At 39.9% G+C, this 25274-nt stretch overlaps 1 protein-coding gene across 9 annotated transcripts in view; it reads right to left on the reverse strand.

Annotated features, from left to right (window-relative positions):
• Positions 1 to 1268: 1268 nt before the first annotated feature.
• Positions 1269 to 25274, reverse strand: part of Lmbr1 (limb development membrane protein 1) — a 128276-nt gene continuing 104270 nt past the window's right edge. For 5 of the 9 annotated variants that reach the window (XM_042273294.2, XM_076566720.1, XM_076566719.1 and 2 more), the window contains 5 exons: positions 25143 to 25233; positions 23854 to 23920; positions 8081 to 8242; positions 5845 to 5882; positions 2319 to 4024 (listed from right to left, as the gene is read on the reverse strand). In XM_042273294.2, the coding sequence (XP_042129228.2) occupies positions 3920 to 4024; positions 5845 to 5882; positions 8081 to 8242; positions 23854 to 23920; positions 25143 to 25233 (463 nt within the window). In that variant the 3' untranslated portion in view covers positions 2319 to 3919. Of the gene's footprint in view, positions 4025 to 5844; positions 5883 to 8080; positions 8243 to 23853; positions 23921 to 25142; positions 25234 to 25274 lie in introns of all 9 variants that reach the window. The other 4 variants (XM_042273296.2, XM_042273295.2, XM_076566721.1 and 1 more) reach the window with 4 other exon arrangements.

Genomic DNA, 25274 nt, shown 5'->3' on the forward strand with positions numbered 1-25274 from the left:
TGGTGTGTATGTAAACTCAGTTACAGAGGACATTTATTTCTTATTGTGGACTGTAGTGTGAAGCCATTGGTATTCACAGGCTATACACACTGCCAGAAAAATGAGCACTTACATTCTGCAGAACTCTGGATGAAGTTCAGTTCCTCTATGGAAGAAATCAAAAACGAGTCTAATGAGCTTGAATCATTATATAATGTAAAATGATGTTTTCAACTATTAATGTTACTTTTGGGTTGCAAAGAAATTTACCATAAATCCACAAATGAAAACATCTATCTCTTCCTCTAATATCCACTGGGATAATCACTATGCTCCAACACTGAACCAGAAGCAGCCTGTCAATACTCTTGAGTATTCATCATGATGAAATTGAAGAAATAAACATAAACTAAACATTGTTTATGTGCGAACTTATAAACCAAGTATTATAAAATAAATTTTTGCAGAACTTTAATTTCTAAGAAATTTTAAGTCACACTAAGAGTACCTCACAGAAATAAGACTAACGGAAAATTTGACAACAATCTGTAACAAAAATTTACCAGTGTGTCTAGACATTTGAAAAGTATCATACCAGTTTGTTAAAGTTTAAAATCAGTGCTGTATTTATGTTCACATATTTAAAGATCCTTTAACAATTCTGCCTATATGCATTAAATACTGTGCCAACCACAAGCAAACACATAGACTGAAACAACCAGGAATCTGTGCTGCTGCCTACAAGAATCACCTACTGCACCTGGCCAAGGCAGAGATGGTAGCAGTTGCCGCTGTCACCATGAGTAGAGGCACATAGCCCCAGAGGCTATGAGAAGTAGACCCAACAGGCTTCATTCTGACTTACCAGCCAGCCCCACAGAGGTCTAACTGAAGATGCTAACAGTGGGTGTATAGACAACTTCACCCAGGGTCTCATATGTATGTCGAACTTTATTTTACATAGGATATACAGATGATTGATAGATAGATAGATAGATAGATAGATAGATAGATAGATAGATAGATAGATAGATAGATAGATATAGAGAGATCGATAGAAAAAGATAAAGAGATAGGCAGGCAGACAGGTAGGTTGATTAAAGGTCTAAAATATGCTAGAAAATCAGTAAAAAGCAATGTTACAATCTATAAAATTTTTAACTATAATAATTGATTTAAATATCACAGAACCAATTAACTGTAAGAATCTATTATAGTCCCTCAACAAGATCTACACAGTGCCTATTATTGCCCTTTTTGTTTAAATTGTATTATTTTTATGTGTAGGAGTGTTTTTCCTACACCGCAGGCCTGCAGTGCCCATGGAAGCCTGAAAAGGGTGTTGGATCCCCTGGGACTAGAGTCACTGATGACTGTGAGCCACCATGTGGATGATGGGAACCACATCTGAGTCCTAAAAGAACAGCCAGTGCTCTTCATGGCTGAGCCATTTCTTCCAGCCACTCTACCTCAACCCTTGTGCTTTTTTGTTTTGTTCTGTTTGCTTTTTGTTTTTGAAACACATCTCATTATGTAGCCCTGGTTTCCCTGGAACTCACTATGTAAACTAGGCTGGTTCAAATTAATAGGGCTCCTCCTGCCTCTGCCTCTTGAGTATTAGGATGAAGGCATGCGCCATCATGCCCAGCTTCCTTTTAAAGAGGAAGGTCAAGGTGAGAGAATAAAAGGACTACATAACAGAGTCACTGGTGCAGCCCCATCCAGTCAAAAATAAGAAGCACCATAACTAGTGTGAATGAGAGCACTTGTTTGCAGAGCTTTCTGCATTCTCTGTAAAATATAACTTGCAATGCAAGACTCCTAAGTGTACCTGTCTTCATGAACTTAGAACGTGAAGCCTCTGCATGCTGCTGTCCATTTGTGAAGTTCTATACCAGCCAGCCTCCAGCACTTGCCCAATGCAGTGACTGCACCAGATGAATCTCATGTGAGTGAACATTGACCCTGAAAGGGTGGTGACCATGCAGCAGATCACCATAGAGGGTCTGAGAGTCAAGGTGAGACAACTTGAAGCCTTGAAGCCCACATTCCATCTCATCAGCAAATGTCTCCAGTCAGTGTTTTAAAATTCATCATATATTTGACTAAGCTTGGTCACACAAGCCTGGCTTCCATCTTCAGATTAAGAACTTCCAAATGAACAAGGAGTTGAGACTGGGCCAGTGAGAGGGCTCATCAGGTAAAGGTTTCTGAATTCAAACACAGGTATACACATGGTGAAAGCAAAGAACCTGACTCCTGAAAGTTGTCCTTAGATCTTCACTCATGAATGGACAGACATACAGACCACATACATACACACAGTAATATTAGGAAAATTCAAGTTGACACATACTGAAAAGTTTAATATTTTATGAAATTTTCAGACACCTTACCTTACAGATTAGCCAGGAACTCTGTGTTTGGATGTATCAGCAAATGGTGTGCACTGAAAGGGATTGCAGTGGAAAACTGCTCTCGGATCTCTCCTTCACTTGGTCTGCCCAAAGGATGAATTTCAAGTAAAAAGCAGAGCCTGGCATTAACTAACATAGGCATAATGATCATGGGAATTTGAAAGCAGCTGACTTGCATTGTGTTAGTGCAGGACCTCACACTCAGGAATCTACCAGTACTCACTGAAGTCGTACACTGAGTCACTCAGAGCCACAGTACCAAGGCTCATTTTCTTTAAAACTAACCTGAGGAATCAGGGAATGCCATGATGTAAGTAAAGAAGTGTACTCAATGGCTTGTAAAAGTACAGCTAAAATTTTCATGTTTTTCTAAGTAAAAAAAAAAAAAGTCAGATACAGCCTGTTTTTTATAAATTTCTCCAAAAGAAACTAAATTCAATAATCTGAGAAAAAAATGTTTTACTTTTCTGAACACAAACCATGTTTTGTCATCCACACAGTGCATATGAGCACCACTATATTTCTGTGAATTGTGTGCTACCTAGGGACAGCAACAGCATGCACTCATGTTTTTTAATCAGTAGACTCAGGAGTTGAGAAGCCATCCCTACAATCACTTACAACTAAACAACTGAATAATTATGAGCTCATATGACTCTGCACCTGCCCTTCCAGGATCTTTAGGTTCTGGGTATCACACTGGTAACTTTCCTGAGGTGGAGACATGAGGTGGTGTATATGAAGGTCACCAAAGCCTGAGAGACATGAAGAAGAAGCAGTTGCCGTCTAGGGGTTTCACAGGCACAACAAGCACAGGAAGTGAAGCAGTTTTGAAAAAAGGTTTTAAAAAGTGAATGTACATAATGGCCTATAAGGCAAGGTCTAAGTTACAAGTGTGTACAACACTGGCACTGTGCTGTGAGAAGTATTATCGGTGTATACACACAAATGTCCACATCTATGATCACATATGCTTCCTACTGCAGCTTACCACAAAAACATAGTCCTGGGGCTGCCAACCAAGGCTCAGGGTTGAAAAGAATCTAGTAGTTTTCCATTGGCTCAAAGTCTAATGAAGATTCTGTAACATGAATCAGAAACTCTGCTTTTGGTTTTTTAAGGAAATAAAAAATGTAGTTTGCTACTAGTACAGAAGTTTCCAGGACTTTCTGAAGATATTTTGGGGTACCAGGCAACTTTAAGGTAGGCTTTTGCCTGCAGACCCAAATGTCTCATGGCATAAAGCAAAGCATAAGAAAGTCCAAGTCTGCCTCCTTGCACATCTTCACCTCTCATCCAGATAGTTCCCTGCTGGAGACACACAACTTTTCCTCCGTCTCTAAGACTCAGGGTTTAACCAAAAGCTCTGAGGTTGATCAGAAAATTCAAATGAGAAACTGATCAGTAATGCCAAGTTCTCCATGCTGATGAGAAGGTGGCACTGACAGGCAGGCCCAGACCCCAACAGAAGCTGATCAGTGTCTGTGGGAATGTCAGGAGTCGTCAGGACTTGCTGCAGAATGCTACTGAAGCAGCCAGGTCTCACAGTGCTTTCTGATGGCCGTTTGCAGAAGGCTTTGCAGTTTCTGAATCCCTTGAGGTATCTGACAAGTGAAGTTTGTGAAGTCCTGCAGAAAAAATAGGATACGGGTGAGAAAGGACTGGGCAGCCAGACAAAACCTGCTTAACAGCAGGACAGCTTTCCTGTGTAGGTTGTGATATGTTACCTAAAGCCTTCTGAAAATGAAAGCTTTCTCCTCCCTGCAGGCAGCTCTGTGGAGGTCATGCTCTTTTTCCAGGACTGCTACCTGCTGTGGGATGTTCTGTATGTCCTGTGGGAGCCCTTCTTGGGTTCTTTGTGGCGTTACCCAGCAGGTCCGTATAGAGGATGATTAGGACCATGGGCCTGAGTGCAGGTGTTTGAGATGGTCTGCACTTGGCTGTGCTGGGGGATGGTCTGTATGTCAAGTTGCTCTGATTGGTTAATAAATAAAACCTGATCGGCCGTGGCTAGGCAGGAAAGATAGGCGGGACTAACAGAGAGGAGAAATAAAAGGACAGAAAGGCAGAAGGAGACGCTGCAGCCGCCGCCATGACCAGAGACACTGCAGCCGCCGCCATGACCAGCAGCATGTGAAGACGCCAGTAAGCCACCAGCCACATGGCAAGGTATAGATGTATGGAAATGGATCAATTTAAGATAAAAGCACAGTTAGCAAGATAAGGACAGTTAGCAGGAAGCCTGCCACGGCCATGCAGTTTGTAAGCAAAATAAGTCTCTGTGTTTACTTGGTTGGGTCTGAGCGGCTGTGGGACTGGCGGGTGACAAAGATTTGTCCTGACTGTGGGCAAGGCGGAAAACTCTAGCTACAGCTACCGCCAATGACTGGGTGACAGGTGGATAAGGCTCTTCTCAACACAGTGGGGTCTTACTTTTTTTAAATTTTGAATATGTGTACGCATGTGTGTTCAATTGTGTGTGACTACAGGTAGAAGCCAGAGAACAATTTGGGTGTCATCTCAAGTGCCACCCACCTTGTTTTATGAAACAGGGTCCCCCACTAAGCCTGGAACTCACCAAGTAGGTGAAGGCTGGCTAGCTACCAAGCCCAGGGAGCTACCTGTCTCCAGTGCTGGGATTATGTCTAGCTTTTTTACATGGGTTCTGAGGATCAAACTGAGACCCTCATGCTTGTGTAACAAGTAGGTCACTGACTGAGCCATCCCCCAGCCTCTCAGTGTGGCTCTGATGAGGACTCCAAAGTATAATACTCCACAGGACCACAAGGCTTCAAAATACACTTCATCTCTGCACTGCCTCTTCTTGCTCCCCTCAAAAGCCTCTTCCCAGCAAGCAAGCTTGTTCAGATTCCAAAGTGCACTGCCTAGGCAGCTAACTTGATACAGATACATGACCTTTTTTGTTTTAAAACACATAAAGTATGGGAAGAATACCCCCAAATATTAAGCATGTAATTGTTTTAAAGCAGTGTAAAAACAACTGTCAATAGTGAGAACAAAAAATTAGAAAAGAATAAACTAAATACACAAACACTCCACAGTTCCAAGGTACTTTATAGGATAAACAACCATCACGACCTTTTCCAGGACATTAATTTCCATTTTCTCACACAGCAGTTTCTCACAGAATACAGCTGACATGTGGATCATAGTGCACCCTCACAGAAAGAAAAGTCAGACTTTAGACCATCTAAAGCTTCAAGCACATCAGCAAAAGTGAACCCCATGACATGTAAGAGTCCACAAGCAGTGCATCCACAGGGAAGACTGTGGAATAGCACCTACACTGCTCAGATTTTTAAATGCCTCAAAAACTAAGTTGAGGGGTGAGGTGGGTATTCATTCTAAATTTCCAGATAGTAATTTTCTCATATAACTCCTAAGCCAATACACTCCTCCCCCAAAATTTAAAGTCTTTATTACTTACATAATTGAATGAAAGAAAATTTGAACTTGAGCCTATCACTGAATTAGAAGGAAAAAGAAATTATAAATATACTTTATATTATAAATTTATCATTATAAATAGTAATATAAATTATACTATAAATTATAAATTTAAATTATAAATATAAATATTATATACTTATCATTATAATAGTTTAATCCCAGAAATGGCCAAACCACTGAGTGATCAGAGAATCTCCAAAAATTAAGACAAGACATGCACTGAAGAAAACCTGTCAGAAAAAGGATAAGAGGAGGGGTGGGGCACCGAGGGGCATACTTGCCACACTAACCTGGAAGCATACTGTCTCTGTGTGGGGAATGTGTGCCATGCTGAAGATCAACCCGGGACCTTCTACATGGTAGGCAAGCATTCTACCACTGAGCCACATTCCTGGCCCTGGAACTCCTCTTTTAAGACAGAAGACTTAAGTAGGTTCACTTCTTTTTTTAAATTTTTTTAATTTTTGGTTTTTTGAGACAGGGTTTCGCTGTGTAAGAGCCCTGACTGTTCTGGAACTCGCTCTGTAGACCAGGCTGAACTCAGACTCACAGAGATTCTCCTGCCTCTGCCTCCTAAGTGTTGGAATAAAAGGCATGTGCCACCACTGCGCAGCTAGTTTCACTTCTCAAATTCAGGTGTGACACAGGCTATCCATTCTGATAAAACTGCAATATTGTTATCTTTGACTTCTCCAGAAACAGTCTGTTGGTCACCACCACCAACCATGGCTACTGTGCAGCAGACGTTCTCTGAAAATACCTGTTAGGAATGGGTTAATGAAGTCAGACTTAACATCTTAGGCCATTAAAACCGATATTTACAGAAGAGCTTTTCTATATGAAGAAGTGCTCCTAGAGACCATACTCAAGGATAACAGAAAATGTTTGGAAAAGGAAACAAACCTATCTCTTGGGAGTTTTATACAGGTCTTGAAAAGGCCACTGTGTCTTATGGTCGGACTGCTGACATGACACAGAGGCCTCTGGCCTCTGGCAGATTGACCTCTTATCTTAGCAGAAGCTCCAGGGCAAGACACCAACACTGATGCACTGCAGCCATCTCAACTGTAGCCAAGTGGGAACTGATCTGAGGTCCTAGCTAAAAATGAAGTTTCAACTAGACATGTGACTGAGAATTTCTTGATTCCTAGGCATCTGGCTGTTTTTAATGTGACCAGTACTGTGAAACTCAGGCACAAAAATTCATAAATTATGTGGTGTTTCAGCAGAGATGAGATGTAGCTTTTTTATTTTAGGGAAATATTTCAATCAGCTGTCCCCTCACAGTGCGTGTTACAAATAAAATACACATGGGGAAGTAACCTGGTGTTTTTTTCTTTAAAAGTAATCCTTTCAAACATCAAGGGCATAAAGGTTGGTGCTATGAAAAGCTTTATTGCTGCTCCTATAGTTTAAGTTTTCTGAAATTAATGAATCTATAAATATGCTGCCTCTTAAATTATCAAAACCACAGCATATATGGAGCATAAGTTTCAAGTGGTTTCAGGCAAGAGTTAATGCCAGGATTTCCTACAGGAAATCACCGCCTTTCTTTTCTGCTATAGAGATAGATGTTACAAGCCTGAGAAGCTTTCAGAGTGCTTCTCGTCCTAAAGCACAAGCCCTGGGCTTATGTTCACCATGAGTGTAGGAGTATACACAGCAAACATACATCACTTAGAGCAGACTTTGATGTCATCACAATACACATGACAGAGTCCATGACAACACACCTCCTGTCCTGTCAGTACCAAGAATACTAACATTGTTTTCCAGAGTTATTCGGCTTATTGAAGAGAATTATAGGTTGTTTGTACACTTAGAAAATCCAAGCCCTCGCTCAAAAGAAAAAAGCTACAAGTAAACAATAGTAAAAGCATCATTACCAGAAAGCAAACCTTCAACACCAACTTTTCTCATCATTATCATGATAAGAACAAATGGGTGGACTGCCATTCCCAAGTGCTTAGGGTGTCCTAGTCACTGTACTAAGAAGAAGAACCACCACAAGAACCCACAAGAACCACCACAATTCCTACCCACATACCCTACAGATGAGGCCTACAGTAAAATGACATGATTACAATCCAATCACAACCAACACATTAGTCAAGTATGCAAACTGACAGCCATGTGTATTTAGAAACTAAATAGAGACTCAAATGTCAAAGTCATGATTAGTAGAAAGAAATGTCCATAAACCTCAAGATTACCTAGGGCCTTGAAAAGTTCTTCTCGTACAGCTGATGTGAATTTTCTGACCAAACACAATGTTGTCACAATGGCAAAGAGTAAATTGTAGGATAATACGATATAGAAATTTCCCAGCCAATTAAATCTTCCAAAGTCTCCAAGTAGATCGAATCTAGTGATTCCTGTTAAAAAATAAATAAAAGAGTCCTTAATAAAGTGAGGTGCATTCATACCTGTAAGAAAATGCAGTTGAAACCAGGTCAGATTCCATAGACTTTCTCAGATGCTATGGGCAGGCTCTGCTATGAAGCATATGACTGTTTCCTAGCAGGACAACCCAAGCCAGCCAACCTTCATGCCTGTGCCAGTCACTGCATGTGACACCCAGGAAAGTGGCATGAGTGCCTACCACCTATCTAGGGTTCATGCCCGCAGTAAAGAGGAAGCTCCAGTGCCGTCCACTAGAGCCTGTTTTCCCCACTAGTTACATAGGAATGATGTCTATTACAGTCCTGCAACCCCAATTCCAGGGGCAACGCCTTACACATTCTTAATGCCCACCACATAAGTGAGTAACAGGATTTCCTTACACTACACCATTGGCAGAATTTAATGTTACCTATTTATAAAGAGAGGAAAGCTGGGAATGTGTAAGGATTGCACCACACATGGGTTTAAGTTACTTAAATTCAGCCGCATACACATTAAGTCTTTTTTAACTGAAAGAATAGTTAAATGAGTATGTGTCCCAGGTCCAAAACTTATCAGAAAGAGGGCATGAATGGTAGGATTTTCTGACCATGGATAGGTAAATAAATCCTACTCATCAGGTGGGTAAGTAGAGTGAGAAAGAAGGCCATGGCAGTCTTAAGGAAGACACTAAGAAACTACATGGAACTATATGGATTTATAACAAAGAGTTACAAGAAGCAATAGATACTTCCTATAGGACTATACAAACACAGTTATGTACTGCATATGCTATAGGCCATTTAAGGATTTTATGGGTGATTTCAAAAATACCTTTGACTCAATCTCACATCATCAACTGACTTTTGAATTTGGCTTTCAGCCCTGATCTAACACACTTCCATCACACACTACTGCAAGCCTCACAGAGAAGCTTATGGACAGCAGAAAATCTCCCTATGCAAACAGTGCAGTCAGAACAGGGCATTTCAAAAATAGCTTCGTAGTCACTCCCACCTGGAACCAATACATGTAATTTTGAAAGACATTGTTAAAGTGTTTTTAAAATAGATGAAGATTAATGAAGACATTAGATAATACCTTACAAAAAGAAGTTTAAAAACAAGACACCAGAAAAGCCTTTGGTGCCTGTCCTGTGTTGCTTTAAGATGATGACAACTTTGGCTTCAGTCTCTCGGTGCTAAGCCTAAAAGAAAGGACTTTGTTTAAAGGAATGGATGCCTAATCTGATACCTTACTTTTCAAACCAAATTATGTAAACAACTATGGTTCTACCAACACAAGTCTTAAGGCTTCAGCAAGACCCCAGACTGGCAACTGAATTGATCCCAAGAGCAAAGATCTTCTGAAGTGTCCGGTAAAAGCCATAGTCACCTCATAAGAAAAGCACACTCAAACTTTTGCATCCATAAGGCTCCCGAAGGAGAAGCTGAGTATGCCCTGGATGATGTCTACTACTATGGGAAAGAGGAAGAAGAGAGGACTGGTGTGGATTTAACACACATATCATGTGTTTAATGTGTGCATTTGACTATCCATTACTGTATGTACCACTGACACTCCCTATGGACAAGTCACCTTAACAGTTATAACAGTGATACAAATACAAGGTCTAATATTTTCTTATTAGTGAACCAGTGTGGGTATGCAGACACCACTTTGGACCCCTGCTGTCTACAGGGCTGTAGATAGCTTTGCACTGGCCATGAAGAGCAGAGTTAGGAGATCAAATCAGTCCCACCGAGCACAGAAATCCTAGAACAATGAGAAGAGCAGTCACAGACCCTAGAAATAAACCCCACTTGGCACCTGGGAAGTTAGGGTCCAGACCTAACAGGATATCTAGGTAAAGGACAATCTCTTGCTCGAAGGCTTTGTTTCAGAGTATTTCAGGCAGACATACACAGACACCCAAGAGAAACAAAAACGCTAGTTTACAGGGTTGAGTCTGAAGACATTATTGCTCCAGATGCACTTTAGAAAAAAACCTTGTTGACCAACCAAAAGATTATTCTGGGTAGCACAATAACTACTTAGAAGCAAAAAGCAATCATTTCTCTGAAATTCTGGCTAGGTAGCTTTTGTTCCAGCAACAATTAAATAATAAAAATGTCTTTTTCAAATTGAAAGCACCAACACTTAAGAAAAAGTAACAATGCAGAGGTTTTATTTTTGTTTATTATATAAATGTACAATACTTCCAAACTTATACTTCTGGACAGAGGTAACATGGTATTAAGACAGTGAACTTTAAAATATAATATTAACCTTTGGTCAAGTATCTGAAAGTCTTCACCTATCACATTACTATTAAAAGACATGCAACACATACACATACACACATACACAAACACACACACACACACACACACACACACACAAGAAGTTTCATTAAACAGCAATGAGGCACAGGGTCATGTGACCTGGGTACAACACTTTATGATAAGCAATGCATTGCCTCCCCCACAAGGACTCAACTGAGAATGTTTCATGAGTAATTCCTTCAAAAACAACCTTTTTTCTATTCACAGTTTTAAAAGAACTGGTGCACAAAATACAATGACTTTAAGAAGGAGCAGGTTGCCCCACCCACATCATAAGTCAATAGAACGCATGTTCTTTCGCCCACCTGAGTCAACTTCTACTCTGAGCAAGCATGTTCATGTTGGCGAAACTGCACAAGGCCATTCAGAGCATTTGTAAAGTGTGGGACACAAAGGGCCTGAAAATGATGTTATCAGTAAATTACACAAGCTGGCCTAGTACACAAACATCTGACCCAAATACCTATGATTTTAATGTAAAGGTACCAAAACAACACATGTTCTTATCAAATTTATCAACTAATTTGTATTAAAAATTAATCTCTAAACTCAAATAATGATTAGTTTCAACATTATCCTCACTATGTTTCCAGATTCCCTCCCCTAATTAGACTTTTGAAATAATTTAGCTAAGATAGTGTCTAAAATAAGCACAACCTAGAGACAGTCTAAAATCAGTAATTATTCTAAACACCCATGCTTTCAGGATTGGTATAGCAGGGACACTGTGCCAGCTGTCCTCCTTATTTAAAAAGAAAGTCACTAAAAAACTAAGTTTCCGCTCTGGGGGTAGAATGGAAATTGAAAATTAAAAATCAAAAACTAACTTCCTATGTTTTTAAATTTTTTATTTCATTAAAATCTTTAAACATGTATTTATCTTACGTCATGTCAGTTTGTGAGCATGTTACATGTATGTGCCACAGCAAGTGTGTAGGAGTCAGAGGACAGCTTGTTGAAGTCGGTTCTCTCTTTCCACCATGTATGTGTTCCAAGGATTGAACTCAGGTTGTCAGATTGCACAGCACGTTCCTCTACCCATTGAGCTATCTTGCCAGCCTCCACTCTAAAAAAAGTGTGTGTGTTTGTTTGTTTGTTTGTTTGTGGGTTGCATATACCAGCGCACTCCTATGGAAGTTAGACTGGCCATTCTTTCTGTGAAAGTATGTGTTTTTTAAATGACAGCAATAAGAAACCTGACTGCAGGCTTCAGGTGCTAGCCAAAAGGGAACAAAAAGGACAAGATTTTCTCACCTACCTGAATAAACTTCAAAGCTGGATGTAATACCTGAATAATGGTTTTGAGACCCTGGCCATCAAGTAATAGAGGACGGTGACTTCTGAGAAATAAGCAAGGCGGGCCATGAGTAGTGCTGCCTGCTACCTGGAGAGGCCTTCCAGGAGCCAACAAGGCCAGCAAGTCCCCAAGGAAAAAGAACACAGCATTCAGCAGGAGGAGGGCTTAGTGAGCTGAGGGCTGCCTGGAGTGGAGTCCAGCAGAGAACTGAGCAGGAAACCAAGAAATGACTGTTACCAGTGGCTTCAACCTTTCCTATAGTTCAGAAGCTAGAGCCAAGATTGAACTTATTAAGTAAGTACACAAAAGATTTTAAAAGCGTGAGTTGACCTATAAAGGAAAAGCACAATGTAAACTAGAAAAGCATACTTGATAGAATTAAGAGCTGGCTAGATACTATGGAGACTAGCATACTCAAAGACAGCAAAAGAACACAAAACAGAACACAGAAACTAACAATGTCAATGAACTACACTGAATCCCAGTGGCTGATGATTCCCTTGCTATCCAGAGTCCCTGGGGAGAAGTTGCAGAGATGCTTGGCCAGTGAAGTTCTTGCTATATAAGAATGAGGACTTGAGTTCAATTCCAAGAGAATATATGAAAGTATAAAGTCAGCCCCTAGGTGTTGTGAGCCAACCAGCCTGACTAGTCAACTCAGGTGAGCTCAAAGCCTGTAAGAAACCCTGTCTGAAAAATCAAGGTGTACCGAGCCTGAGGAATGACACCTGAGATTGACCTCTAGACTATACTTACATGCACATATGCATGAACACCTATATGAGTGCATACACATACCACACACAATTGCACACATACCACACATACCCCCCCCACACGAATGTACACATAGGGCACACACACAAACGGTCTCTATGAGATTAAAAACAAGGATAAATTCCTTGAAGAAATATTGGCTTAGGAATTGCCAGCTGGAAATATTCCAAATTTGATGACACATATGCATAATGAATTCAAAGAACAAAAAAATCTAAGGAGAATCCTGCTTTAGCACACAAAATTCAAACTATTAAACCTTCCACAAGAAAAAAAGAATAGAAATATGATGAGAGAAAATTTCTTGTCAAAGTAATGCAAAGGGGGAAAACAATGCAAAATATTTTTAAAGTATGTATGGTGATTTGAAAAAATGGCCCCCAAAGGAAGTGGCACTATTAGAAGGTGTGGCCTTGTTGGAGGAAGTGTGTCACTGTGGGGTTGGCTTTGAAGTCTCTTTTTCTCAAGCTTCCCTCCGTGTGACAGTCAGTCAACTTCCTGTTGCCTGCAAGATGTAGCACTCTCAGCTCCAGTACCATGTCTGCCTGCACGCTGCCATGCTCCCCTTCATGATCATAATGGACTGAACCTCTGAAACTGTAAGCGAGCCACCCTTAATTAAATGTTCTCTTTATAAGAGTTGCAGTGGTCATGGTGTCTTTCACAGCAATAGCAAACCTGAACTAAGACAGTATGAAAGAAAATAATCTAAAATCTCATGTCCAAAAATATCTACAAAAATAAGGCAAAGCAAAGACATTTTGCACATCCACACAGCACAGAATTTGTTACCAGAAGACTTGCATTGCAAGAACTGTTACACAAAGTCTTAAATTATACCACAGAGCTATAGTAACAAAAACAGCATAGTACTGGCACAAGAACAAACACATACACAATGAAGTAGAATAGAAGACACAGAAGTAAGCCACCACCATCTGGTTCTTGACAAAGGAACCAAAAGCAATGGAGAGAAATGGCCACTTTAGCAAGTGGTACCAGGAAGGCTGAGTGTCTTTACTAAGAACCGGAATTAGATCCTGCCTCCCCGCACGAACATCAACTCCCAATAGACTAAAGATTGTGACCTAAAACTCTGAAACTACTAGACTAAAAGAAAAAATGTCGTAAGATGCAGGCACAGGTTTTCTAGGCAGGACCACAACAGCTCAGGAAACAAAAGCAAGAGGAGACAAATGGGACTACATCAGACTAGAGATCTGCATGATGAAAGAAACAGAATGAAAAAGCCTATAGAAAAGAAAAGCTTTGACATCTATTCATCTAACAGGAAATTAATATATAGAATAGATTTTAAAAACTTAAAAAAATTAAACATCAAAAGAGCAAATAATTCAATAAATGAACAACTGAACTGAACAAACAGTTCTCAAAAGAAATTTTTAAAATGACAAACACACACAAAAAAACTAATATCTTTACCCATCAAAATGCCACCAAGATTCCATCTCACCCCAGCCAGAACTGCTTTTATCAAACAAATAAACAAAAACCAAAAGCAATAAATGCTGGTGAAGATATATAGAAAGGAAACCTATTCACTGCTGGTTAGAATGTAAATTATTCTAGCCACTATGAAAATCAGTATGGAGGTTTCTCAAAAAACTAAAAATTGAACTTCCATATGATCCAACAGTATTCCTTCTACATATGTACTCAAAGGAATCTAGGCAGCTCATTACTGGTATACTATGAACATCACTGCCGTATTTACAAATTGTAATACTGTGTAAGCCTTGAAGTAACTGGTCAAATAACTTCTCAGTGTTAAGTCAATAGACCAACAAAGGAGAAGTTTATCTGTAAGAATGCAGATGAAGAAGAAAAGGGAACAAGGGAGAGATGGTATGGACAGAAACAGGCAACAGATGGGATCACACCAAGAATCAAATTTGATATCAATACTCTAGCTATCCAAATCCAGACAGGTTTATACAACTATTTAACATAAAGACACAAGTTTAAAGCATAAGAATGAAAAAGTAAGAAAGGAAAAACAGCTATTTTTAACATGACTAAAAGAAGACTTCAGAGAAGAGATACCAGTTAAGCAATGAGCATCACTATCATAATTACAAAGGGTCAGTTCACCAGAATGCCACATTTATGCATCTGATACCAGAGCTTTAAAGTATGAGAAGCAAACTGACAGAAGTACACGAGAGAGAGAGGTCCACAATCAGAGCCAGTGCTTTCATGGTCCTTCATTCAACAGCAGTCGAAACAAGTGGACCCAAGGATCCAGAGGGCATGAGGGCACCTGACAGCCTGTAGACCTGACACTGAAAAACATAGCAACCAGATGATGTCCTTTCCCTTCTACTGTGCCTTGCTCAAAGGCTGTAAAGCCTATTTAACAAATTAAAATGATGCCACACACGCAAAGTGCATTCCTTCACACTGACATCAACAAAGAAACTAAACTAAAAATTACTAACAAGCAAATCTCTTAAACACCCCCAAATGTTTGGGACAAAATACCATACTTCAAAATATCCCATGAGTCAAAGAAGAAATAAAGAAGAAGAAGTATTCTTAAAATGAAAATGTAGATGCTCTGTATGAAGGTTTGGGGTATACAAACAAGGGTGATGTAGCTGTGATGGGGGACAGCAGCAGGGAGGTGCAGCAAGGGGTGGGGGTGGAAGGGTAAAACAGGAGGAGACACAACGGAGGAGGCAGCACAGGGAGACAGCAGCTGGAGCATGGGGTGCAGCCAGGGGGAATGCAGAAAGGCAGGGGTGGCTGCAATGGGAAAGGGGTTGCAGCCAGCAATACTCAGATCAGAAAAGGAAAAAGACCTCAAAACTCAGTGAACTCAGCTCCAATTTCAAGAAAGAAAATATCCTCCAAAGGACTAAATCATTGAACTAGAAAGTAAAGACAGAAAAAAATGAAGTCAACGCTGCTTCTCTGAGAGGGTCAATAATCAATACATGTGTGTGCACACTGCTCAGGAAAAGGTAGAAAACACAAAAGATTTGTGTCAGTGCTGAGTCTCTACTTCTACTAGTAGCTGAGGGAGCTACCCACAGACTTGACACTGTTGCTGACATTAACAAACTTGTTCAAGCTGAGTAGGGCTCTTTCCATAAAAAAAATAGAACTGTTACTAAACCTATTGCAAAAAGTAAATTCCAAGCCAGATGGTATTATCAGTAAGCAATGGAACACTGAAGGAGGAGAAACAAGTCTATGAAAACCACCCAGAGAAACTTAAGTGTTTCTGAACACATGTAATGAGGAAAGCATTACATACACATCAAAAGCAGAAAGAAGCTTCAAACAAAAAAGGAGAACCACAGAACAATGTCATCAAAAAACAGGGAAGAAAACGTCCTCAGCCTATTTTCATCATATTCAGCACAAAAAACGATAACCAAGAAACAGCAGGCTAATTAACAGTTGAGAATTGATGTAATTCAACATACTTCAAGACTTTTAAAAAGCATGTTGTCTCAATAGATGCATAAAAGGTATTTAACAAAATCCACCATCCATCTTGGTAGGAATTCCAGCAAAGCAGGGAAAGAAAGGGACATACTGAACACGGTAGACAACAACTACAACAACTACAGACGACGGCCAAACCCTTCGTGCCAATGGATGTAGTGCTTGTCAGAAGATTGCTAGATTGTAGCTCAGTCAGTAGACCACTTGCCTTGTAAAGTACAGCTCTTAGAGTCAATCCCCAGTACTGCCAAGAACAGTGGGCTAGAAAAGGGAGAGGAAGGGGAGATGAACAGAGAAGGGTGGAGCTGGTGCCGCAGGGTGGGCACTATCTATACCACCTTGGCCAGCCACAGTGTCCTCCTTACCTTCTCCCTCCAACCCCACTAGGGTCACGTTATTAGAAGGCACCTGAAACACTCAAAGGGGACTGCATGGCCAAACAGTGAAGCCTCCACATTCACGACAGTGCCATGGCAGGGGATAGGTACAATACTTTCTGTACATATTAAGCAATGTGTTTTCCTTTTAAATAACTGAGGTGAAAGTCACATCACATATAATTAACCACTTCAGACAAACAATTCAAAGGCATTAAATACCTTCTCCCCAGTTCCAACATAAGTGCACCTCTCCAAAGGGAAATCCCACTTCCACAAGGCAGTTCCCCTTGAGACTCTCTCTCACCCCTGCCCCTGTAAGTGGAATCATACAGCATTTGGACATTTGTGGATAGGCTGTATCACATGATGTTTGCAAGTTCCATCCACCTTGTGCCATATGTCACAGACGTTCTTTTCCTTTGTTTTTAATTGTGGTAAAAGACATATAACATAAAATATAACAATATGAACATTTTAATGTGCAGCTTGGTACTATTAATAATAGTCACATTATTTATAACCATCACCACCAAAATCCTTTATCTCGCACATTTGAAACTATTCCCAAACCACTCTCCATCAGGGCTTCCTAGGCTGTTGGTAAGCACCACTTGTCTCTGTCTCTACAGACGAGACTACTGCAATTCCTCTTGGAGTTGGAAGCCCACCGTGTTTGTCTCTTTTGACTGGCTTCCATGGCTAAGCAACATTTCATTTGATGTGCTGCACACCACAGTTTGCTTGTCCTCTCATCTGACAACAGGCTGTTTCCATCCTTTGGCTACTGTTGTAAGGGTCTTTTGAAATAATACTTGGGGGCCGGGCTGTGGTGGCGCACGCCTTTAATCCCAGCACTCGGGAGACAGAGCCAGGCAGGTCTCTGTGAGTTCAAGGCCAGCCTGGTCTACAAAGCGAGTTCCAGGAAAGGCGCAAAGCTACACAGAGAAACCCTGTCTCGAAAAACCAAAAAAAAAAAAAAAAAAAAAAAAAAAAAAAAAAAAAAAAAAAAAGAAAGAAAAGAAAAGAAAAAGAAATAATACTTGGTCAAACAATGACATGGAAGACTGAGGCAAGGCACGTGGAAATGACTTCATCTACACTGAGAACAGCCATCCTCAACAAGAAGCTTCCCGGACGTCATACAAGCTTACAAACTAAGGCTCTGGAAGCCAAGAAGATGTAGGCAGCACACTCTTGTCCTTTAAGGAATATAAAGTTTCTTAAGACCATCAATTCAAATACGCAAGAACCTGAGACATTTTATCTATAACGTAGGATTATTATTTTACCTCAAAGAACTAGGAATCTTTGGATAGTAAAGAAAGGTCAAAGGCAGAAGGCTTTGGGAGCATGCAAACTGAAGCTTAGAGATGGGGAAATGTGTCTGAAATGATCATTTTTCATGACTGTTTACTTGCTACAAACTCACTTTGTTCTAACTGAAGGCAATTTAATGAAGTAGGCAGGTGAACGTGAGTATGTGAACTCAAATATAAACTAAAATCCAATGATGGAGAATAACAAGGAGAGTCCAAGAAAGAACCAGTTTTCAAAGATGGAAACATCTTGCCCTTTCCTGAAGGAATTCTTCAGAGGAGGCCCAGCAGTCTCTCAGAGACACTTTCTCTCTTTCGGTCTGGTTTCAAATCTTCTTACCCTGCTCTCCTCAAAATCAAAAAGAACAAGAAGGCCCAGAACCCACTTCTCACGTGTGGATTCCTCTCAGTGTTCAGGAGGGAAGCAAGGTGGATGGGAAGGGGATGGATGCAGGATGGCAGAAATGCTGCCCTAACTCTCACATGGGCTGGCCTCTGGGATGGAAGTGTCCCAAAGACTTGTGAGCTCTGCTCTTGCAATGACCTTGCAGGATAAATTCAGACCCCAGGGCAGCCCAGAGTTAGGCTGATCTTTGCTTAACAAGGGGGAACGGTGGGTCAGAGATGTGGATATCTGAACAAATGATGAGTGGTATTAGGGAAGCAAGGAAAGAGACAGTTAAGGAGTTGACAAAGGAGAAGGAGAAAAACAGGGGAAAGCGAGTGATAATAATGAAGAAGAAATACGGGTGTGAGACCGCAAATGTCAAATGCCACAGCATGGGAGAACCCAGGAGGAGTCAGCAGCAGCCTGCACATACAGACCTAACTAAGTGTTTTAGTTTGAAATTCATTTTCAGACATCTGGGTGCTGACAGAGGAAGTGAGTTTAAAACATTTCCTTCTTAATTCCCCCCTGGGCAGCATAGAGTTAAGACTCTTCAGAAGAACAACAAAGGCAACTGAATAATTTGAAACAAAGTACTACCCAGGTGACAATTACCATTTCCTATGGAGTACATACAGCTCCAGAAAAAAAAAAAAATCTGAAAAGCTGTAAAACAAAGTGGCTTCTGGAACTGAAAAGAGCGGACTAGGGTTGAAAGCGTGATCAGACCACAAACTGGCCACAGAACATGGAGAAATAAGTTGGCACTCAACAGGAAGCTTCCTCTCTACTGGCTGCTGGGGTGGGAAGGGTCATCAACAGTCTTACCCAGCTGTGAACCCTGTGAACTACAATAACAACTGCCAGATAAGCATCATATGAGTGCAACAATGGCATGAAAGTTATGGAGGTAGCCAACCACTTTCTGACTGGATTTAAGGTCTACTCCAGAGAAGGAAATGTATGCCTGATACTACAAATCTGACCAAGAACCCATGGTTGGAGAGCTTGACAGGCCCCAGGGGTGAACATACTACTGTTATTTTCCTAAATGGGCATAGTATCAATCTGCCCCCGGAAATTCATTATCTCTATATTCATAGATTAGTGCAGCTCTCAGACCTCATCAAAGAAGTTTCTTTGTGCAATGGACAGTAGTTAACATAGAAAGTCACAACTGGTCAAAAATCTAAAAAAATAAGTATCTGTGGAGTGCTCAACCACAAACGGAACAGCTATATCACAGCTCCCAACCAAGGCTCAGATCTCATCAAGGAAGAGAGAGCAGAAAGATTATATGAACCAGAGGTTAGGGAGGACTTGAGTCAGTGATTTCTGAACATGACCTCACAGCAGCTGTGGTTGCCTAAACAAGACCTGCACAATATGGAGTCAAGCAACATTCCAGCATGGAGTGGGGAGGGGCTCAAGAGCCCCACCGACCTTGGTTGGGAAGCTACTGACAGCTGGTCACTTCTGGGGAGGGAGAGTCAGTTTTCTTTAAGGATTTGATCCTGGGTAGGTTGACCATTCACCAGTGGATGGCCTCACACTAATGAGGATATGGGCAACACAAACTGGCATCAATGGGCTTTTTTAAAAGACCACCAAGTTGAAAGGGAATACAGAGGGTCAGGTGTGGATCTGGGAGGAGTTAAGGAGAGGAGAGGAGGATGAATATAATCAAAATACTTTGTATGTATGTATACATGACAGTCTCAAAAAATCAATGAAAATACTGTTTTAAATTTAAAAAAAAAATCATGGTCAGAAGCCTCTTTAGACCAATCTAAACACTTAGTGCTCTTCATAAATGTAATCTTTTCATGTATTTAGTTACATTTTTTTTTTTAATTTTTAAACAGCTGAGATGGCCTGTCTACTGTCTCAAAGTTGACTGCAAGTGTTCCACTGGAGATACTCACTCAGCTAGGCTAAGGCTCTCTGTTCTTAGTATAAATGAGACCCTCACTTTAACTGCCGAGCTCTGACAACATCTTCACTTCACATTTTAAAGTGGACCCTTAAGGATCCTTCTCATCAGATGACTACAACTGGAGTTACTTCCACACAAGCTAAAGCTTAGGAACTATATCGACAGGCAGCTACGTTTTGACTGCCATGCCCAGCATGGCCTGTTCTATGCACAGCACTGGAAAGCATGGCCAGGACAGGCAGACATGAGCTAAGGGCCATCTTGGCTCTGACATATAATGTAGAATAGTTCTAACAATTCCCTATTCTTAGAAATCCTAACCAGATCTACAAATTTAATGCTCAAATTTATAGGGAACAGTCAGACATAAGTTAATAAAAACTGCTTATTTGTTATTATCTTTAATTCAACTGGATATGACATTATATATAATTTTTCCTGAGAAATTTTCAGCGTGGATTTTGAAACTACTTTTACAAAGATACCATAATTGAAATATATAAATTACACTTCTGTTTCACATCTGCCACTGATGGATATCTGTGAAAGCATCGTTTACTTCCATCTTACATTGAGAAACAGGAAACAGGTGAACCCCAGAGTGAACAGTAACAGTTTACCCAAATAAAAGACTCTTCAAGAAACAGTAATTTCCAACAAATTCCCTGAATCAAGATGCAACAAAAAGAGAATAATCCACCTTATCTTCTGCTAGATGACAGATTGCTGGACTTAGATAAGGAATAGGTAGAGATACCTAAAATATGTACAAGCTGATCTAAAGGGTATTTTTGTTTCAGTATCACAAATACTTTTTATAAGTTAGCATTTGGACCTTGCATAACTTGTAAGTTATAAAGTATAGAAAAGCGTTCTACGATAAAAATAAAAGTAATTTTGAAACATAATTAGCAAATGTATTTCAATGACAGCTGTCTACACCTTAAGGAAAACTTCTCTGGGACTTGAGATGAAAAATAATGAAAAACAACCTTCTATTACTTTCTCCACAGAGCATGATAAAGAGCATGCTGGCAACTATATGAGTGAGCTATGTTCCTCAAAAGGGAGAAGGCTGGGCATCTACAAATATTGCTTCACTGTACTCCTTTTCCCTTTTTGCAACCATCTCCTCTAGTCTCGAGAACTCAGACCGTATTAAACAGTAATCTATTACTTAAGAGCATCCACTATACCAAAAGAGGGACTCTTCACAACCAAAGTCTGGCCACACAACAGAACAATGCATCAGATCATAGGCGGCAGGCACAACAATGCTCTTACAGGTTTTAAAGGGCTGAATGCAAAAATCTTACATTTGCTACATACAATAAACCACATTCATTTCATTGACTTAAAATGCCTGCTCAAAATAACCCTCACAACTTCTTTGTAGCAAGTGATAAGCTTATTAAGTTATTTAGTGGACATTTTTCAATGAATACATTTCCCCCATTCAAATGTAGCAAGCTATCTGAGAGTAATGCTTCAATGAGCATGTTATGTCACATCGTGCACTCAGACCTTGAGCTGTAGACTGCAGTACCCATAATGCATCAACAATAGCAGCTGATGATTTTTTAAAAGAAAACAGTTACAAGAAAATTTCCTCCTCTTTTTTTTTTCCCCCCCGCAACTGTATCATCAAGTTAACTATGGTATTCTGGATTCAGTGTACTTTCAATTCATAATTGAAATCATCCCCTTCACCAAACCATCATTGAAACAGAAAAGTTGTATGTTAGGTTCTATATTTTGTTCTGCTGTGTCCCATTTCTCCTAATGGCAGATGCTGTGGGCTGATCTCACAGGAGCAAAGGAGACCACGCTGAGGTCAGATCTCCTTGTGAGAGGCGAGGAGAGAGGGAAATTTTCACAGCTAGGAATGTGGTTAATGCATCCTCTATTCTGGTCTCAAGCTTTTCAGCTGGTGCATCACAATCCTACTCTTCAGCAGGGGTACACTCACCACCGCTCTCTGTATCTCACCTTCTTAAAATCAAAGACTCAATCCTAAAGCGTTAACAGAAGAATTACAAAGTAACTCTCTAGTTTGCATTTCCCATAATACTAAAATAAGGCTTTATCTCTAGTCTAGAACTTTGCTTTTTTAATACTGCAGAAAGCCTCTGTGAATCTGTTTAACGTATTTACTCTTTTCATCTATTCAGTGCCACTGGGCATAACACGTATTGCAGTGCGTGCCGCTGTCTTACACGGCGCCACATGACTCACTGTACCGCAGCGCACTCCACTAATCCTGTTTGGACAGCTGGGTCCAAGAGCTTCTCAGCTGCATTTTAATTGTTCCATCTTTCTTTTTCCTTTTTATTTATCTCTATGGCAAACTACTCAGGAATTTAATTTGTCAGGCTTCAAAAAGTAAATTTTGCCATTAATTTGTTTTCTTTGTATTAAGTCTAAACTAGGCATGTGATTTTTCTCCCACAAAATCGAAATACATTAATGATTATCAACTAGTCTTAAATAACAAAGTACAATAAATAAGATTTGCAAAGGTTTAAAATGGAAAGATGGCTGATCGCTACCATTATCTGCTGGACTGTCCTAACAGATGCAGCATTTAGCTTCAAATGGTGGCACTAATGTGCATGTTTCAAGATTAGCACACCATAAGCAGATATGTCCTACCAATCAAACATGAAAGAGACATACCCACTAAATACATGGCCTGTGGAGTAGAGGTCTCTTTTACAATTATACTTTGATTCTACTTTTTATTAAAACATGGAAGACTTTGTAAAAATTGTGATGAAAACTACAAAGCGCCCACTTTCTGACACAGCTGCAACACTGATGGCATGAGCCTCGAATCAACAATGGAGGCAGCATCTGAGTAGAGCAACCCCAGGCCCGCAACTGCTACTGAAACCAGGGCCAGAGCCCACAGGTAAAATCTGTCTGGTCATTTTCTAATCACTAATTTCCAAAATTAAAACCTAAATCTAGAGAATTATATAGAACTGCCTAAAAGAAACTTCTGCCTGAAATAATATTTAGCCAAGAACACACAGCCTAGACCAATGCTTTCTAAAAAGGGCCAAATGACTGCAGACTCAACTCTTTCAGTGACGAAGTAGAATTCTCTCTTACTTGTAAAAGACAGTAAGAGCCTGTCTGCGCACTGACACTGTAAGGAAATGCTATGATTGGCAGGCAAGCGGAGACCACAAGACTAAAGTGTCCTTCAGTTGGCATGTGCCCCCAGGGGCTGCACATCATGCTCAGCTCTATTATCATGGACACAAAGCAGCTTAAATGGGTTTACAAATTTCTACTTTTTAAAAGTACACATTAGGCTATACATTTGAAAAAATATTTCATGTATAAAAGATGGTTTAATATTTTCTAGGCATTAAACTGTTTTTAACAAGTCACAGTTTCCTTACTAGAAGATTCAGAAGCCCAACTTGTGAATGTAGTGAGAAAAAAAAAGTCTATTGTTTAGGAAAGGAATGTTTCAAGTGCTTAAAAAATAAATGGCCTTTGTTTAAGAAAAGCATTCGCTTTGGTATGACCATATACACAAATGAAATACAGAATAATTTAAGAAATATTATATTTTAAAGGTGATTTTAAAAAACCATTTACAAAGCAAAAGTTAAAAAGATTTAGGAAAGCTATCTATAAAGATATCGATTTTTAATAAACACATCTCAGTCAAATTTACCCAGTGTTCTTGACATCACAGGCAGAGCAGAGCTCAAGACTAAGATTGACACACAATTCCCAATGATCTGTGGAGAGAAAGAAAGGATGGTGAGCAGCCAAGCAGCAGGTGGCAAAGAGCCCACTCACAGCGTTCTGGGAAGCCACAGTGCAGGGCAGCTACCCAGAGCACTTGGCAACTTCGGAGTGATACTAAACGTAAGAGTAGAACTGAAACCTAATGAGCCTTTCCATTTAAAGTTATTCCTATGAATTCCACAAAATACATATGATATAGGTGCAACTATAAAGTCATAGAATACTTAAATCATACACATTTTATATTATTGATGTGGTTGTTAATTTGAAAACTTTGACTATGAAATAAAAAAAGAACACCTTTGGACTTCTGACTAAATGTTAAAAGCTCATTGTTACCAAGTTCTTTTATATAATATCGACTCTGACATGTTTAACTATTATAAGATTCAGTCTTAGATTTGAAAACACTAGAAACCAAAATATCTATACTCAAGTATTCCATTTTCTTCTGTTTACTCTTTTTTTAAAGAGGCACTGAAAACACCAATTAGTATTTAAAATCACCTCAACTAGATACTGGATACTTATTGACATTAAAGAACCTGTAGCCTTATACATCTGGGTGGATGGATAGATAGCTAACCCATATATGTAATATATTATAGAGGGGGTTCTTTGCCATACATACATACACACACTTTAAATAGGCTGTAAATATAGACTACATAATAAAAAGGGAAACAGGCCAGCAACTTTTAACCATTCTTCTTGGGCTGCCTGTGAGAATATTTTACAGAGACCCATTTATTACGTAAGATAACAGCCTTTATTGTTCTGCAGCCATTGACATATTGTATAAAGTCAAATTAGCCTCAGACCACACTGTTTCTGAATAGAGCTCTTCCTTCTCACTTTAATTATTCAGTACTGAAATAGTTTGTCTCTACTACTTGTAGCAACTAAGTTCTTCAGATTTCAAAAAAGCTCCTCAAGTACAGTTAGCACAGTCCAAGTTACTCATTAGCACTAAGTTTTCTTTAAGAAGAAAAAGAGTCCTTTCAGGAGAATTCCACAGCTAGTTACTGAGTTCTGTAGTTCTATGCATTTACAAGTGAATGGACGCAGTCCAAATTACACAGAGCACATCCTTTCCCATTCACTCGGCATTCTGAAAATCTTCCTTTGTGTGTCTGCTGCTTACAAATACCTAACAGCCCTGATGACTCACTAAAGCCAAAGAAGGGCCACCAGCACCTGAGGCTCCCTTACCTTTGTCATAGTTGTGTCATCCTTCTTGGGTGTAAAGTTTCCAAAAAATCTGAGGCTATAGAAACCAACAACAGAAGACACCATGAGATAGCTATGAGAATGAAGGAAAAAACGCTCCAGGAGAATGCACAT

Source organism: Peromyscus maniculatus, chromosome 3 (genome assembly GCF_049852395.1).
Source record: "Peromyscus maniculatus bairdii isolate BWxNUB_F1_BW_parent chromosome 3, HU_Pman_BW_mat_3.1, whole genome shotgun sequence".
In the NCBI taxonomy this organism is placed as follows: Eukaryota; Metazoa; Chordata; class Mammalia; order Rodentia; family Cricetidae; genus Peromyscus; species Peromyscus maniculatus.